General features: G+C 39.8%; 1 protein-coding gene across 1 annotated transcript in view; it reads left to right on the forward strand.

The window, feature by feature from the left end:
- The window catches only part of PDE11A (phosphodiesterase 11A), a 393,899-nt gene that overhangs the window by 292,727 nt on the left and 84,332 nt on the right, over nucleotides 1-16,840 (forward strand). The window contains exons 9-10 of the mRNA XM_012806178.2: nucleotides 2,631-2,777; nucleotides 3,033-3,140. Of these exons, the coding sequence (XP_012661632.1) occupies nucleotides 2,631-2,777; nucleotides 3,033-3,140 (255 nt within the window). The remainder of the gene's footprint in view (nucleotides 1-2,630; nucleotides 2,778-3,032; nucleotides 3,141-16,840) is intronic.

The following is a 16,840-nucleotide window of genomic DNA, read 5'->3' on the forward strand; positions in this document are numbered from 1 at the left end:
TGGAACACAAGAAAAATAAAAGACATGAAAAAAGGAAATGGAGAGGAAAAGAAAATTTAAAATTGAAGGTAAATGAAAACACAAGAAAAAGAAGGGGGGAGGGGTAGGAAAAGAAGAACCAGTCCAAAGGTCAAATAAAGGGAATTCCAAGGGAAAAAAGAACAAAAGGAAAATAAATCAAAGAGCTTATTTTAATTTTTTTCTCATATTAAAGGTTGTGATTTTCCAGATTAAAAGGCATATGAAGTACTGAGGATAATGGATGAAAATAAACTCACAACTAGGTACATTTTCATGATATTCAGGAACTCTGGAAGCAAACCCTTCAAAAGCTGGGTAGGAGGGAGAGTTATTTCCAAAGTGTTAGTACAACAGCCCAGAATAGCTTCTGACTTCTCAAAAGTAACATTTAAACCTGAAAAAGCAATGCCTTTAAAATTTTAATGGAGTGATTTCCAACCTAGAAATCTTATCTAGACAAACTATCCATGAGATGTGCCAACAGTGTCACAGTGTCAGACTGCAAGGCCTCTCAAGTCTACTGAGCCTACACTTTTTCTTGAGCTCTTGAAGGGTATGTCTCACCAAAATGAGAGGAGAAAACCGGAAAGAAAGACAGAAAAACAAGAGAGATGAAGGCACCCCCAGAATGATGGTGAAGGAGCGTGCTAAGATGACAAGTATATGTCAGACATGGAAGACAACCAGTCCAGATTGGAGAAATCCAGAAAGCTCCAGGATCGATTTCTTCATGAAGCTAATGGAATACTCGAAGCATCTGAACATTTGGAAAGGAGATTTAGACAACAGGTGGAGAGTCCAGGAGTTGAATTAATTACAAATACACAGAAAATTAAGCACAGATGAAAAACGACTATTATTAGCTCTACTTTCTTTCCAGAAAAGGAAAAGTAGCCATAATAAATGGTATAACTTAGTTATGAATACCTTGTACATAGTCATACTGATATAAGGCCTTAATATGTATCTCAACAAAGTATACGTATTAGAGAATGAAAAGGGTTAGTACATGAGGCAGCAGAGTTAGCAGATGTAATATAAGACTACTTCATCTTCACCTGCAATGGTGGGATATTCATAGATACAGCTTAAAGCAGAAAATAATCAAAAAATAAAATTTCAAGCATCTTTACTAAATACAAAAATAATTATCTAGATTATTTGAAAGTAGTTGGTTATCTCTGGGTGAGAGAAAATTTTGGTACCAGAAGAGTTCTGCTATTTGTGTGTATGTGTGTGTAAAAATAGCTTTGTAGACTTAATTGTATTAAAACTGTTCACATTTGTAACTTTGATGTTAAAATATTTTTAAAGTAAAGTGTTTCCTCAGGGCCAAGAACTTTGAGCAAAGTTCCCGGCCCATGGAGGACAATTTCCACCACCATGTTCAAAGGTCCCAAACCTTCCCAATTTAATTCCACCCAGTTACAGTCTACAAGCGTGTTAGCATATTAAAATGATTTACTGAAAGAAAAGATGATTAATTTCTTAATAAAAATAAACAATCTTAAGACTAGAAGTTGAATTTTCCTGTAACTTATCTATTTGTTCCTTGTTCTTCCATATCATGGGGAATCACCAGTGTTTGGATTTTAGCCTAGAGATATAAACTCCTATAGAGGGCATATAGTTGGAAGGAAGGATTGATTAGGTAGTGTCTGCCCTGCTTAGAGTGACCAGAGCTGGATTTAATTGCTCAGCCAAAGTAGTTTCAGGGCATAAATTACTTCTAGAGTAATTTATAGCCCGTGAATAGACTAGAGGGTATGAATACAGAATGGTCTCTGATAACCTAACACATCAAAGGGACTCCAACAGTGGCACACAGGATATGTAAACTCGATAAAATCAGCCTAAAAATGATTTCCAAAGATTGTTTTTCTACCTTTGAGGTTTTGTTAGGGCAATCGATTGGCAGCTACCTAACATGAGAGTTTTTAAAAAACTCTCTGATGTGTGACCAATATAGTAATTGTGTTGTAGTATTTGTATAGAATGGAGCTAAACAATGTGGTAAAACTGATCCCGTCAATGAAACACATGCCTATTAGGCTGGCCCTCCAAATAGCTCTATTTTATCAAGACAACCTATTTCATGCCAGAGGTATGCTGTCTGATCCTTTTTATCCTTCTGAATACACAGACCACGCGTGTTAACAAAGAGCATGTGTAAGCTACAGAATAGAAGGACGGCAGAAACAAGGCAACGTGGAGTATTCCCACCTCCTTCTGAATAGCAGCAATTACAGTTCACAGCTGCTGGCTGCCCAGATGTTTCTTGCATTTAGTGCTCTGTAATGTACATCAGAATACCATCACGATTTCTGTAAACTAGACAGTTCTGTATTCTAAATCCTGCAGACCAGATCCAGCGTGTATATTTTATCTTCAGATTAGGTTTCCTTTCCCTCCTCCTCTCCTTCATTTGCTTAGGGCATTTGCAGTTCAGAAACAAAAGACATTTACAGCTCAGAGTTTAGCGGTATGAGGGTGTAAGTGCCGGTCAGGCCTGATTTATGTTGCACTTCTGATAAGCAACAGAGGATAGCAGAATGGGGGTTTGGGAAAGCTGGTGAACTTGGCTTGACTTATGTCTTTTGCTTTTGTAGGCAGCCAACATCCCTCTGGTGTCAGAACTTGCCATCGATGACATTCATTTTGACGACTTTTCTCTCGACGTTGATGCCATGATCACAGCTGCTCTCCGCATGTTCATGGAGCTGGGGATGGTCCAGAAATTTAAAATCGACTATGAGGTAAGATCTTCTGTCTTGGGTGATCCAAGGAGCGCACCTGGGGCAATGTGTTAGCCACTCTGAACTTTGGGTTTCCCAAACACAAAATGGGGATGATAATCTCTTCCGTGCATACCTCATGAGATGACCGGCTGAGTCCAGTGAGATGTATGTGGAAGGTTACTAAGGGTTACTCAGATGCCAGGTGCCATTTGAATAGTGGCCCACTGGAGACACTTGCAACTGCCTGACACAAACTATCTGCTCCCATTTCAGACACTGTGTAGATGGCTTCTGACAGTGAGGAAAAACTATCGAATGGTTCTGTACCACAACTGGAGACATGCCTTCAACGTCTGCCAGCTGATGTTTGCCATGCTAACTGTAAGTGTGTCCAGTGATAGTGGAAGGTTAGCCTTCCTCTGTGTGAACCATTTGCCTTGATGGTTCCGTCTTTCTGAAAAATCGCCATGTGATTACTTTATTCACCTGCCCAGCTTATGGGAATATACACGGGCAATTTCTGAGCTTTAAAGCTATAAAGTCATTGACACCTTGAAATAGGTGTGGCCATGGAATGACCCTCTTTTCAATGTTTTGTCTTGGTAAAGTGGTTCTTTTAAAAAGACATGCTCAATTTTCAAAGGAATCTTTTTGTAGAAAAAATCAGAGCTGAATGACAGAACAAAGAGATCACTGGATATGACTCTCTGGTCTGGTGACCATGACCACAGGAACATGGGAATCCTGAGAAAATGCAGATTTAAGAAAATATCCAGGAAGGTCAATGGGGTAGGAAGGGACAGGAATGAATGCTCTTAGGATTTAGGGGCTCCCTAGGCATAAAATCTCTGCTCCCCGGGGCTAGAACCCAAGGACAGTGGCCAGTCTGCTTCATGGAGATTTCTAGTGCAGCTGGCCAGAGGTAAACCTTAGAGTTTAATCTGAAAGCAAATATTTGTGGCCAAGATTGAAATCAAAACAAGATCTCTACTTAATCCTCATTGGCTGGCCAGAAATAAGGCTTGTTTTGGCCTTCTTTCCACTACGTTGTTAAGCTAGCATCAAGTAAAATGCTTTCTGGGATAAACATGTGGGTTCCTTTTGCCTCGTAGTCACACATGCACACGTTTGCATATGCGTAGATGTGTGAGTGTGTATACACAGACTGACCATACCAAAAGCAAAGAGAGAATGCGGATTTGGGATTCTCACCACATCAATACAAATACCTCATATTCTTGCACCCAAGTTAAAATTTAAACACAAAGTTGGGGAACTCCAAATGGACAGACCCTCCTGCTTCTTCCTCATGAAAACCTATGTCTTGTTCTCTGCCTATTAAACTTTTACTCCTCCTTCAAGGCCTTGCTCTAATGGCAGTTTTTCTACAAAGTCTTCTCCTTCCTCCCAGAACATCAATAATTACTTCTTTCTCTACTCTGTATATAGTACAACATATTTCTTTCTACTGCTTATTTTAAATTACAAATCTCTCCAACAGAGTAAGCTGCTTAGGGGAAGAGGTCCTTTTTTATTCATTTAACAGCATTCACTTATTGATCAACCACCATTTATTGAGGGCCCCGCCACCACCCTTCACACTATTCTGCATCCAGGAGGTTTTCAACAAATATACATTGGATCAACAATGGAAATGAGCATATGGCATAAGAAGATGGGACCAAAACATCTTTTATACTCAGGGATTTGGGTTTGGGATCCTCAGCTATTTATGGAACCAACAGAAAGCACTGGACTGGCCCATCCTTATGTCATAGCCACCATCAGAGCAGTGAGCTAGTCAAATAAGAAAGTGAGAAAAGAAGATGCTTTGAAGCCTAAGGCTTAATCGCTCAAGTGCCAGCATTGCTGGAGAGAAAGAACACTTTCATTTGCTTTTCCGTATCGCATCTCAATAGATGAAGAATAATTTTCAGTGTGCAGAGTTCGTGTGTCTGGCTCCCAGAGGACGTTTACTAGGAAGGAATTACTGATTGTTTTGGCGAACCTGTGGATCTATGGTGAATTGCTAGAATAAGTAAGCAGGAACCTTGATTGATGAAGGAGAGAGGAATGGCCATGACCTTGTGAGTTACAGATGTCAAGCCCACAGAGACATATTTTTATGAGCCTTAAAATAGTTGGGATGGAGGACTCTGGTAAGAGCAGCAGAATCAGAGTAAACACTCAGGAGGAAAACAAAACATAGACACAGGTTTCATCAGTATTTCCATGATATGGCAATCTTGATCAAGAAACTGAGGACAGTAGAACTCTTCATGTCACTACCGTGGGGATGCTCATACCCTCAGAATGTTTCCAGGTTGAGTTTGCTCTTGGAAGTATGCTCAGGGGTCTTGAGGAGTATCACTGTGGGAGAAGGTTTGGTGTTTTGGTTTTTGTGGGTTTTTTTTTTTTTTGCATTCCTAGGAATACACAAAAAGAGGATATTTCATCGTTAAAGTTCTCTAAGTGGGGGGTAGAAAGGATTGCAAAATAAAAACGTGACCTAGGAAAGAATATGTTAGTAAATATCTTCTTCTCCCTCACGTTGAACTGAGTAGCCACATCTAGGAAATATATGATTTTCTGCTCTTTAAACTTTTGTTGAACTTGACTAAGGGTTACAATAGGTTTAACATGTTATGTTTTACTTGTCTCTAACACGAGTCAGTATCTTCTTCAACTTGACCAAACATTACTTGCTAAGTATGAATAAAAATGAATTAAATTTACTCTTCAATTCCAATCTCTGAAATATGACCTCAGCACATGGCAAATGATACCCTACTTATGTCCATGAATGGACACGAATGCTCAGGCCCTCCTGAACACTTCTGGGTCTTTCACTGTTTGGGGTTCATTGGCGATCCTAATTTCATTCAAGTGATCTCACGTTTCGTATTCATGTGTTGAATTAGAACCAAAATTTTCTATTATTGGGGAAAAAAAGAAATTCACCATCGCAAAGCTAGGGTGGCACATGTGTGCCATATTTTCCTCTAGATGGAGCTCCAAGGCAAAGTTTCCCAGCCAGTTGCCAGCAAAGAGGAGGGGAAACGGGTTTACCAACCTTTCTCGAAAGTACTTCTTTCTTTCTAGCTCAGGAGATACCGAAGCACGCACCCTGCCACAAAACAAATGCTTTTCTTAAAATAGACACACAACGTCTATTTTAAGCCAGTCTTCCTGAAAAGAGCATCTCCTGTCTAAAGGGACCTGTTTAATGACTGCCTCCTTGCATACGGTGCTGTTACCGTGAATAATACAGTGTTCTCTGTGTGACCTGAAATCTATGATTATGTATTTTCCAAAGTCTGTTGTCTCTGGGAGTGGGAAGATTGGTAGTTGTGTGTCACTGCTCAGCAAATTTTGGTACAATGTACGACAGGACAAGCAAATTATAAATACGTACACGCCCCAGTTTTCTTTAACCCTAACACCATTTCGTACATAGGACATACATTTATTGACTCAGCATTGTATTTTGTGAGAGTATTCAGGTTCATGTCTGGTAACAAAGATTTTTTTTTAAAAAAATAGGATGACTTTGTAGGACAGGCATTTTGATATAAAACGATAGGCATTTTAGTTCACCAGGTCAATGACTTATTAATTGGTTCCACGCCTCCAACCTGAAATTTCAAATTCGTAACATGAAAGCTTCAATGTTATCATTTGCTTTACAAGAGATGCTTAGAGGGGCGGCGCCTGTGGCTCAAAGGGGTAAGGCACTGGCCCCATATGCCAGGGGTGGTGGGTTCAAACCCAGCCCCAGCCAAAAACTGCAAAAAATAATGATAATAATTAAAAAAATAAAAGAGATGCTTAGATAGATAAAATTTATAAAATACCTTTAATTTCTTTCATAAATACCGTAGGTAGTGCCAGTTACCATTTATGGTTAAAAAGAAGAATAACAACCTCCAGGTCAATGAAGATGATACAAATTATCTTTATTGATAGAAGTTTGTAGAGTAAATATTCCATCAAGCACAAGCCCAGTGAAAGCTGATGGACACATTTCTATTCATGATGCATACCAGATAAAGGAAATGATCGTGCTTTTGTTCCTATTCTACAAAATAAAAGGCCTGTAGTGACGCCGAGGTTGCAGATACTTTTTGCAGTATTATAAATGATGTATGAGCTCTGACAGATTTTCTGGGGCAGGGTGGGGGAGAAAGATTTCCTTAAGAGTCAGTATTCTTTACTGTCCCATAAATGTACTCATTAGCACTTTGGGCCATGCCCTGCATCCTGTAGGGGCTCCGTAAAGATTAATTGAATTGAATGAATTTAGTTTAGGGTAATATTATACAAGAGACCGTGTTGCTCAGTGTCCAGTTAAAAAAGAAAATCTATAAAATGATGAACAACTATCACTGCTCGAAATCTTGTTCTTTCTTCCTATCACACTAAGGTTCAGCCAGGGTTCATATAGAATATTATGATCTTGCAGAATTCACTGGATATGAAAAGAGAAGAGCACATGATCACATTAAAATTTATGGTGTTGCTGGCAGTGCGGCGCTGGCGGGGAATTGCAGTTAAACACTAATAATAACCAAGTATCACGGCAAACACATCGACACCCCCTGACATTTACTGGGGGCTTCTTAAATCTTCGTGTGGGGGTAGTGTGTTTAAATCCATATTTGTGTTGTCAACAAGGTTATTGTTACAGATAAGGTAAGCCGTTCCATTGATAATTCAAACTAGAGAGCAGAAGGGATGTTTAGGGAGAAAATTCACCCTCTTCACCAGCTTGAGGATAATGCACCGGCTGCTGTCTGCAGTTTTCAGGGATGTCCTTGATTTTTTGAGATAGAAAATTTCGCCGGGAAGGAGATCTTAGAAGCGTAATGGACACTCTCCCCCACCCCCTCCCACCGGGGTCAAAACCAATTGAATTTTTAAGTAAAATATTTTTACTCAATAACAAATCAAATTCCTTTGTAGATTGTAATTTTGGAAGTTTCAAAGACAGAGATCTGGGTATTTTGTTCTGTAACTGACTATAAAACAATAATCCTATTTATAATCATCAAACATCATTTTACATTGCATTTCCTTATCAATAAAAGTAGTGCCTCACTATATTACTTTAAAATAAATGGCAGCATTATCCTAGCAATACAATACAACCTGCAGGTTAGGAAAGCCAATTTTTTAATTTTCATGCAGATGTAACTTCTAAGATGGCAAATTTTAATTCAGGAAAGGAATCATTTTTGATGCTTTTGCAGCATACCAACACTGGACACTATACATCAACTGTGGAGTGAATCCGTTTGAATATACATTTACATTACATTTAAGACTTCTGTCTTTTAATCATTTAAGAAGGTTTCTCGTTTTATTCTCTCTACCTACAACTCAGAGCCCCAATTAGGCGCTCCATGCTTCTAGCTGGCATTGCCTTTATCCACATTTATTTTATAAAAGAAAAAAGGCAAAGCCGCACATAATTAAGAACCCGGAGTGCTAATAACCAAACATACAATTGGGCAGAAGGATAATCCAATCCATTTCCTCTCACAGGAGAGTAACCTCCATAACTCACTTTAAGCGCTGCCATTCATGAGTTATGGGTCATTCCCTTTCTAGTGAAAATAAATTCTCCCGCACCATCAGCCGGAGCTGGGTATTTTTCTTAGGACATGTAAATTGTAAAAGTGTATGAACATAATCATGTCCAGCGTTAAAGGGAAAGTATGAGCTCTCGCTCTCGGACACAGGCTTGTAAGGAAAAAAGCATGTGGTTTGGAGGCTGGGGCTGCCGAGTTACAATACAGGATTTTTGATTAAAGTGAATTTATTCTTGAGATTTTTATGGTGTTGGTAAACTGCTTAATCTGTCGCTTTGTGTTTTATGAAGCCAGCTGAATCCTCCAGGTCAGGGAGACCCAACAGCAGAGCCACGGTCGTTTGTCACAGCCTCCATTTTCCACGGTGTATGACTTCATAGTGGCACTTTCTTAGGATTGAAACCTGATACCCAGGGGCGTTAAGTTGGGAGCTTTAAAAAGTTTTAATTCTTCATGGGTCGCATGTTTAATTTTGGCACAGTGATGGCTAATAAAAATCGGGGTAAGCTTTGAAGAAGCTGCATATTCTTAAAATTCATCGACCTGGCCTCCGTGGCACTTTGAGAGATCTGTCTTTCTGCACAATTAATGTACACAAAGGGATCTGCTTCATTGTCTGTGTTCACAAACCATATGTTATATGCAGCTCACTCGTAATTTTTCAAAAATAAAATATAAATTATATCTCTAATCGTGGAAAACGTGCTGTCCTTGTCTTCAAAAAACAATCACAAAGTACGTCTATTCTTAGTGTCGAAAGCTAAGAATCTGATATTCTATTCATTTCTTTTGTTTCTTTTAAAAATATAGTGTATGTGCTCCATAGTTAAAGCTATGTTCATGTATTATGTAAATTGAAGTAATCATCTCAGGTCTTTATTAAGATATTTAGTCTAAATTGTTCCCTGTATCATTTATAAATCTTCTTGTACCTTTTTTCAAAATACAAAAGCAGAAATATATTAATCAATTTTTATTTGACCACATCATGACTTTTTCAGAATGAAATAAAGAGTATTGACAAATGCCAGAGGTTTGCTTAAAATACTCCAGCAAATAAGAGAAATAAACAAAACCCTGCATGTGAACAGACAGATGACACAAAACGGGCTAAACACAGATTCTATTGAAGTTAGGTGATGTCTATATTGGGTTCATTATAGCATTCCATTTTTTCTTATATTTTTAACTTTCCAAAATAAAGATATGTTAAATTATGGTAATAAGTAGGTTAAAAATTGAGTCTTAGAAGTGGTTAAAATATAATAAAATACAATAATAATATTGTATAAAATCGATATAATTTTTTATTCATGCATCAAACATCTACTCAACACATATAATTGTGCCAGATAGACCATTAAGTCCTGCTGCCTTGCCTTTCTGAGACTTACATGGACAAGCATTTGCAACACTATTTGAGGTTAAGAGTCAACATATGTCCAAAACATGAGTTAGGTTCTAAGATTTGATAGTAAGGACATTCACAAGTTTCTAATTGTGAAAGTCATTAAAAGCACAGACCATAAGGTCTTTCTAACTCTAAGCTTGTAAGGAAAGGATCATTTAGACCTAAATCAATATTTAATTAATGCCAAATCAATGTTTGGCTTACATTCATCTTGAAAAGAAAGAGAAGCAAATTCAATCAAAACTATCCCACTCTTCTGGATAATTCGATAAACTACAATTGGTTTGTGGTATTGCATTCTTTAGTAAAGGAGATGTGGAAACATGTCAGTACTGGGTGGTGATTGCCCCTCAGCTGGAAATGTTCTGGTCTCTGGACCTCAAAGTGGGGCTGAAGTGCTTCCCTTTCAACTCAGCAGACTGGCATATTGGAAGACCATCAGTATTATAAAAGCCAAGGGAGTAGGACAACTCGACCAAGGTGCTAGAGCTTGTCCACTAGAGATTTTTTTTTTTGAGACAGTCTCACTATGTCACCCTCAGTAGAGTGCCATGGTGTCATAGCTCACAGCAACCTCAAAATCTTGGGCTTAAGCAATTCTCTTGCCTCAAGCTCCCAAGTAGCTGGGACTACAGGCGCCCACTACAATGCCCGGCTATTTTTTTGCTGTAGTTGTCATCGTTTTTAGCAGGCCTGTGCCAGGTTCAAACCCACCAGCTCCAGTGTATGTGGCCAGTGCCCTACTCACTGAGCTATAGGCACCAAGCCTCCAATAGGGATATCAACCCCCCCCCCACATACAGGCTTGTCTTTGAATACCTGTTCTTCTGCTGTGCTTCTTTCACACACTATCTCTGGTTGGCAAAAAAAAGATCCTATTTTAAAAACTAAGCTATGATGTCACACCAAGAAGTATAAACATACTGGTAAACACTCTTGGTAGGCAATTGAAATCTCCTTTCATCCTAAACCTTAAAGTCATCTGCCCAAGTTTATTTGTTGCTCAAGAGTGTATCAAACAGTTTGATACCATTCACCTGCCCCCTAGATTTATATGTTGAGAGGTTGCCATATTCCATCTTGAAGCAAACAAAATTAGGTTGTAAAAAGAAGAGTGCTGGCTTGCTGCAAATGCACATGAAAATCAAACATTCCCTGACTGCTCTGATCCAACTATGACGAGGATTTGTGCTGAATTGGGAGGTGAATGAAGGCACCCTTCTTCTAGAACCGTCAGTCTCTGTTAGGAGATGTAAGTTTCACAAACCAACTACTCATGTTAAGGATGGCCTAGCAGAGCTAGACCTGCCTGTCGCCAACATTATGATTGGGGCCACTGTTTCTTAGAAGAGTTTCTTAGAAGATATGGGCACCTTGTATATGGCATTTACAATGAAACCCTTGAGGACTGCTTTTTGGCTGAAATAAATTTGATTTTGGCCAGGCACAGTAGCTCACACCTGTAATCCTAGCACTCTGGTGGGAAGACCAGATGAGGAAGACCTAGACCAAGGTGGGAAGATTGCTTGAGCTCTGAAGTTCTAGACCAGCCTAAGCAAGAGCAAGACCCCATCTCTACTGAAAATAAATACTACCCAGGTGTCGTGGCCCACACCTGTAGTCCCAGCTATTTGGAAAGCTGAGTCAAGAGGATGGCGTAAGCCAGGAGTTTGAAGTTGCAGTGAGCTATAATGATACCACTGCATTCTACCTTGGGTGACAAAGCAAGATTCTTGTCTAAAAAAAAAAAATTATTTTATTTTATTTTAATTATGGGCCCCAGTCCTCAGACAGTGACCCTATAACATACCATGTACCAGAAATTTTAAAATACAAGAATTAAATGCTTCTTTTGTAAATTTTGCCTTTCAGCTCTAAGCTCACCAGGGCCTCCAAATTCAAGCCACCTATTCAGGGTTGGACAATCAAGTTCACAAACTTATCCTAGAGAAAGGATGATTGCTGAATATCACTACAGTCACCAGATGGCCCAGGGGAGTACTTTGAAGGTGACCAGAGTGATATCCAGATTATAGTAGAGGAGGAACTTCCTTCAGAAACCATGTCTTCCAAAACCCTTGGAATAGTCTGAGCAGTACTCTTTGCTCTTCTTGTCCAGAAGAAAAAGATGAAGGACAGAAAGAAAGACTCTCCCAAAACTTATCATGCTGTCCCTTGACCTTAACCAATCCACAGAGGGCTCTGCTGCAGTGTCTGGATGTCAGTGTCCACAGAGGAGCATTTGGAGCTAGCGCCTTCAGTTTGGGAGGTCTGCAATCATTAGAAACGGCCAGGACATCATGGAATTCCCTCCCTCCTAGTCTCATCTGCCAGGTCTCAGAATCATCAGGATGAACTCATCTGAAAAGCTCTCCCCTCATTTAATACCTCCAATAGTTGGGTTCAGAGAGAAAGGTGAGGGCAGAGTTTATGGCACCCCTTTCTCAGATTCCTATGCCATGGCCACATACAGTCCATGACACGCCTTCTCCAGAAACTACGCGGCTGGCCATTCCTCCTTTTGCTCTCTTCCACAAAGCCCAGCCAATGTTGTGCCAGTTTCTCAGGAGAAAGGGCCCTCTGTGGCGCTGCTGGGCTGGCTCTACCAGGTTACATGTGCTGCAGGGATCAGTGCCATCTTCCTAACTGCTCTGTTCCTAGTGCCAAGTCCGGAGTAAATACTCCACAAATGTTTGTTCAGTGAATAAGTGAATAGACATATTTCAGAATATCACTATTTACTTCAAGCCAGGACAGCTGGATGAAGTGTATGTTTATTCTTATAACAAAAAAGAATTTCCAAATGCACATACATATGGTATATGTGTATACATTCTAATGAGTAAATGCTCTTTATAGGAATTTTGGACATAAAGGACAAATTTTAAGTATAATCTCACTACATAACCTCTACTACTTTGCATACTTTTAAACATTTTATAAAGTTGGGATATCACAAACGATGGTACCTTTCTCCTCTCTAACTGTCATTTGTAAAGCACTGTATATTGTCAGGCACTTGGGATATGCCAGACCCATGTTTACACCAAAAGTGTCCAGTGGGTGTGCAGTATCAACCTCCTACCATTCAAGAATAAGATCCTTTATGGAATGAAGCACACACCAAATGATTCTTCAAAGCCTTACCACCTAACACTCTATTATCCTATGAGTATCTAAAAGCTGCACAGTTACCCCCACACCTTGCCATAGAGCAGCGGTTCTCAACCTATGGGTTGCAACCCCTTTTAACATGAAAATACACTGCGGCATTAGGAAGGTTGAGAACCACTGCCACAGAGGCTACGTAGCACAGTGGGTAAGAAAACAGACTCAAGAGCCAGGGTACCTGGGCTCTGATCCCATCGCTACTACCAGTTTTTAGCCCTGTAATTTGGTGCTGCCGTATCTTCATCTATAAAATGGGAAGATAAAGACAGTATCTACCTCAGAGTGTTCTTGCAAGGATTAAATGAACTAATGAATTTGAAATATTTAGAAAAATGTCAGGTGTATACTAAGCACTATAAAAGTTAACTATTGTTGACTGTATCTCAAGCCTCTTCTCAAATATACCAACTGCTTGATGCATAGCAGGCACTTAATAATATTTGTTAAGTGAACAAATACTTTATAGCACCGTCTAATGTTGATATTATAGCTGTTGCTTTTACACCATTTTGGATTCAATGGAGACACAAAGCAAGTTGTTTTTCTCTGGCCATGATATTCCATCATTCATTAGTAATATGATAAAGAATCAGCTTTAAAATGAGAATATATTATGGCTGGTTTAAATGTTACATTGGCTAATGATAGAAATTACTGGGTAGTCTAGAGAACCTGAGAATCAATCTTACTGATCTGGGCCCTGTGGAGTTCTAGTTTGTACATGCTATAATAGTTGTGGGTGGCCTTACATCTCAGCTCCATGAAGGACTATCACTGGAGGCCTGTCCAGAGGCCATCACCAGCTTCTCTGGAGTGAGGCATGACATAGGTGTACCTGCTTTAGCTGTCTCTTTACTTAGATATACATGGGTCATAATGAAAGTTTTGAGGTACACAAAAATCAAGAAACACAAAATCCAAGCAGTCAGAAACCAATACGCTATCCCAGTAACACCAATAAGCCAAGCAACTTGGATCTTACGTGAGTGAATCAGAAAAGACAATGGTGTTTCTTGGAAGTGAAATAATGGACCACAACAGAGTCAGTCTCAAAATTTTTGTAGTGACCTCTGTATTGCATCACTGCTTACATTTCTTTCTTTTTTCTTCTTTTTTGTTGAGACAAAGTCTCATTATGTCTCCCTCAGTAGAATGCTGTGGTGTCACAGATCACAGCAACCTCAAACTCCCAGAGATTCTCTTGCCTCAGCCTCCCAACGGCTAGACCATAGGTGCCTACCACAATGCCCAGCTATTTTTTGTTGTAGTTGTCATTGTTTAGCTGGCCCAGGCTGGGTTCAAACCCACCAGCCTGGGTGTACATGGCTGACGTCCTACTCACTGAGCTATGGGTGCCTCCAACACTGCTTATATTTCTAATATAAACCATGAGGGAATACAGGTAAGAAGATATAAATTGGGGGGGGGAGAGCGGGGCTGGGTTTGAACCCTCCACCTCCAGCATATGGGGCCGGCACCCTACTCCTTTGAGCACAGGTGCCGCCCGAGAAGATATATTAAGATAAAGGTCAATCAAACCCATGATTAATGGGTCAAGAGCAGAAAAGACATAATTTTATTTGAAAATAAAAGAACTAACTGTAGTGAAAATGGGATAAACGCATTAAAAATGCTTCTTGCTTCTTCTCTGCTTTCTCTTGAAAGTATATTGTCTTCAGCAGGCAGTTCACTCTCTCTGCTCACCGTAGGTAAGCGTAGGTCAGAACGGCTCAGCCTGGAAGGAAGATGGATGAGGGCGGGGAGGGGCAAAAGGACACTTCGTGGCAGGTGAGCATTTTTCAGGCCTGATGACTTTCAGAAACCATTTACCAGGCAGCTTTAAATCACCGTCAAGAGATAGGCGCTCCTTCAGTAATGCAGGTATCACAGGCAAGAGAGGTGAATATGTTTTCTGTGACCACATGTGTGTTGTACTTCAGGGATTCCTTAATCTGAGCACCCAGAGTTAGGCTCCATGATCTTGGATTATTACAAGATTATAAAACATTTGAGGAAGACAGTCCATGGCTTCCATCAAATTCTCAAAAGTATCCATGATACAAGTAGTTTAAGAACCAGATGCTGAATTTCCGGGGGTGGGAGAAAGGTGGCTATGTAAAATATGTAAATATATAGGGCAAAATCTGTTCCATCCTATTACATAATGGGTGATAACTGAGGGCCTAACAGTGATTTGGGATTTTGATCTTGAGTCTATTAGGTGGCATTTGGTTTTAATTTCTAATTTCTAGTCAAATTACTTCATTTTAACATTATGCTTACACTTACTATTCTGATCATCAGTTAGTTCTAGTTATAGCATTTTCAAGGGCAAAATCCCTCTAAATTTCAGGGCAGTTCATTGTTGTTTACAGCGCTCCTTTCCACAGTATCACAGATAATTATTTCATACTTGACAGACTTTCAAGATTTACTAAGAGCCCAACTAAGCTGACTTACAGATTTAAAATGATAGAGATGACAGAAAAACATCTATACTCTCTTCTCCTTTCAAAATTCCTTATCCCAAAATGAGGAAAACAAGAAATGTACACAAACTTCACCTTTCATAGACTCATAACATATGAAGGCAGAAAAGGGTGGGAGGATGGTTCATGACCTGGCAGAGAAGAGCAAAGTCCAAGCCAAGTGCTGGTGCTGGCAGGGGTGAGGAGTAGGGGAAGGGGTACAGTGCCCTCCCAGAACTCACCAAGGCTCAGGAACTAGAGGCCTCAGCTACCACAAATATGGGGTGAGGTGGAATGAGGGAGTAATGAAAACAGTGGGTGCCCAAGTCTCCAGGCCCTCTCTGTGTAGTCATCTCTCAGCCCATCTCTCCATCATGAGGGTTATTTGCTAGAGAAACTCAACTGCAGGCTTGAGGAGACCAGCAAAATTAAAGTTAGGATGGGGTGCACACTTAAGAGGATTAAGTGGAAGCCTACATCTTTCCAGATGGGAAGCCACAGTTCGCTTTTCTCAAGATTCTAACATGCGTGTTTACACCATTCCTACACAGTGGGTTGGAGAGTCCAGAGAAATGAGTTTACATATTTATATTTGGAGATCTCCAGCAGAGGACCAGCTGGCCACCCAATCATCCCAGGATAAGGCCCTGAAATCTGCAGGCACCACCCACACATATTGGTGCATGGGGAGCTTTGCATGCCTTACTCATAACTCTGAATAGACAACCAAAGACTAGCAGACACTTGAGAGAAACCACCAAACACAGAGAAAAGAGGTTCAGAGGAAACAGGAAGTTCAAAGAACAGAAGAAAGTTTTAGAAGAATTAGTGTCTTCAGAACGATAAGAAATGGTAACACATCCATGGGTGAAGATTGGCATGCTATCATTAAAGGAGTAGCAAACAAGCAAAATATTATTATTTCTAGAAAGTAAGGGGCAAAGTCGAGATGAGCAAATCAATATAAGAAGTACAGCATCCAACCAGTTGGAGTTCTATTTGTATAGGACAGAAATCATACTGGATAGAAAGTTATTTTTAAAAATTAAATGAACATGGTACCAAAGAAATTGAGCCTCCAGATTAGGCTTAGCATGAAAATAGAATGAAAAAAAAAAACAAAGTTCCAGATCAAAGTATATCTTTGTGAAAGAGCTGAACACCAGGGATGCAGAGATTCCAAACAAAAGAAAATCAAGTAACATCTAAGTATTAGGAATAAGAATGGGTACACTCTGGAGAAGCTAGAACACAATAGGGCAGTCCTTCAAAATTCTGAGTGAAAGTGTTCCCAACTAGAATCATTAGGCAAGCTAACAGGAAATAGAATAAAAAATGCTTTTCAGAGATGCAAAGCCTCAAAAACCATGTCCCCCAGGGTTAAAAAATTAACACCAAGGCACTGGGGTGTAGGAGATAAGAGATCACCCCCATGAATAA

Source organism: Otolemur garnettii, unplaced genomic scaffold, assembly GCF_000181295.1.
Source record: "Otolemur garnettii isolate 467f Iridium unplaced genomic scaffold, OtoGar3 scaffold00048, whole genome shotgun sequence".
Classification (NCBI taxonomy): Eukaryota; Metazoa; Chordata; class Mammalia; order Primates; family Galagidae; genus Otolemur; species Otolemur garnettii.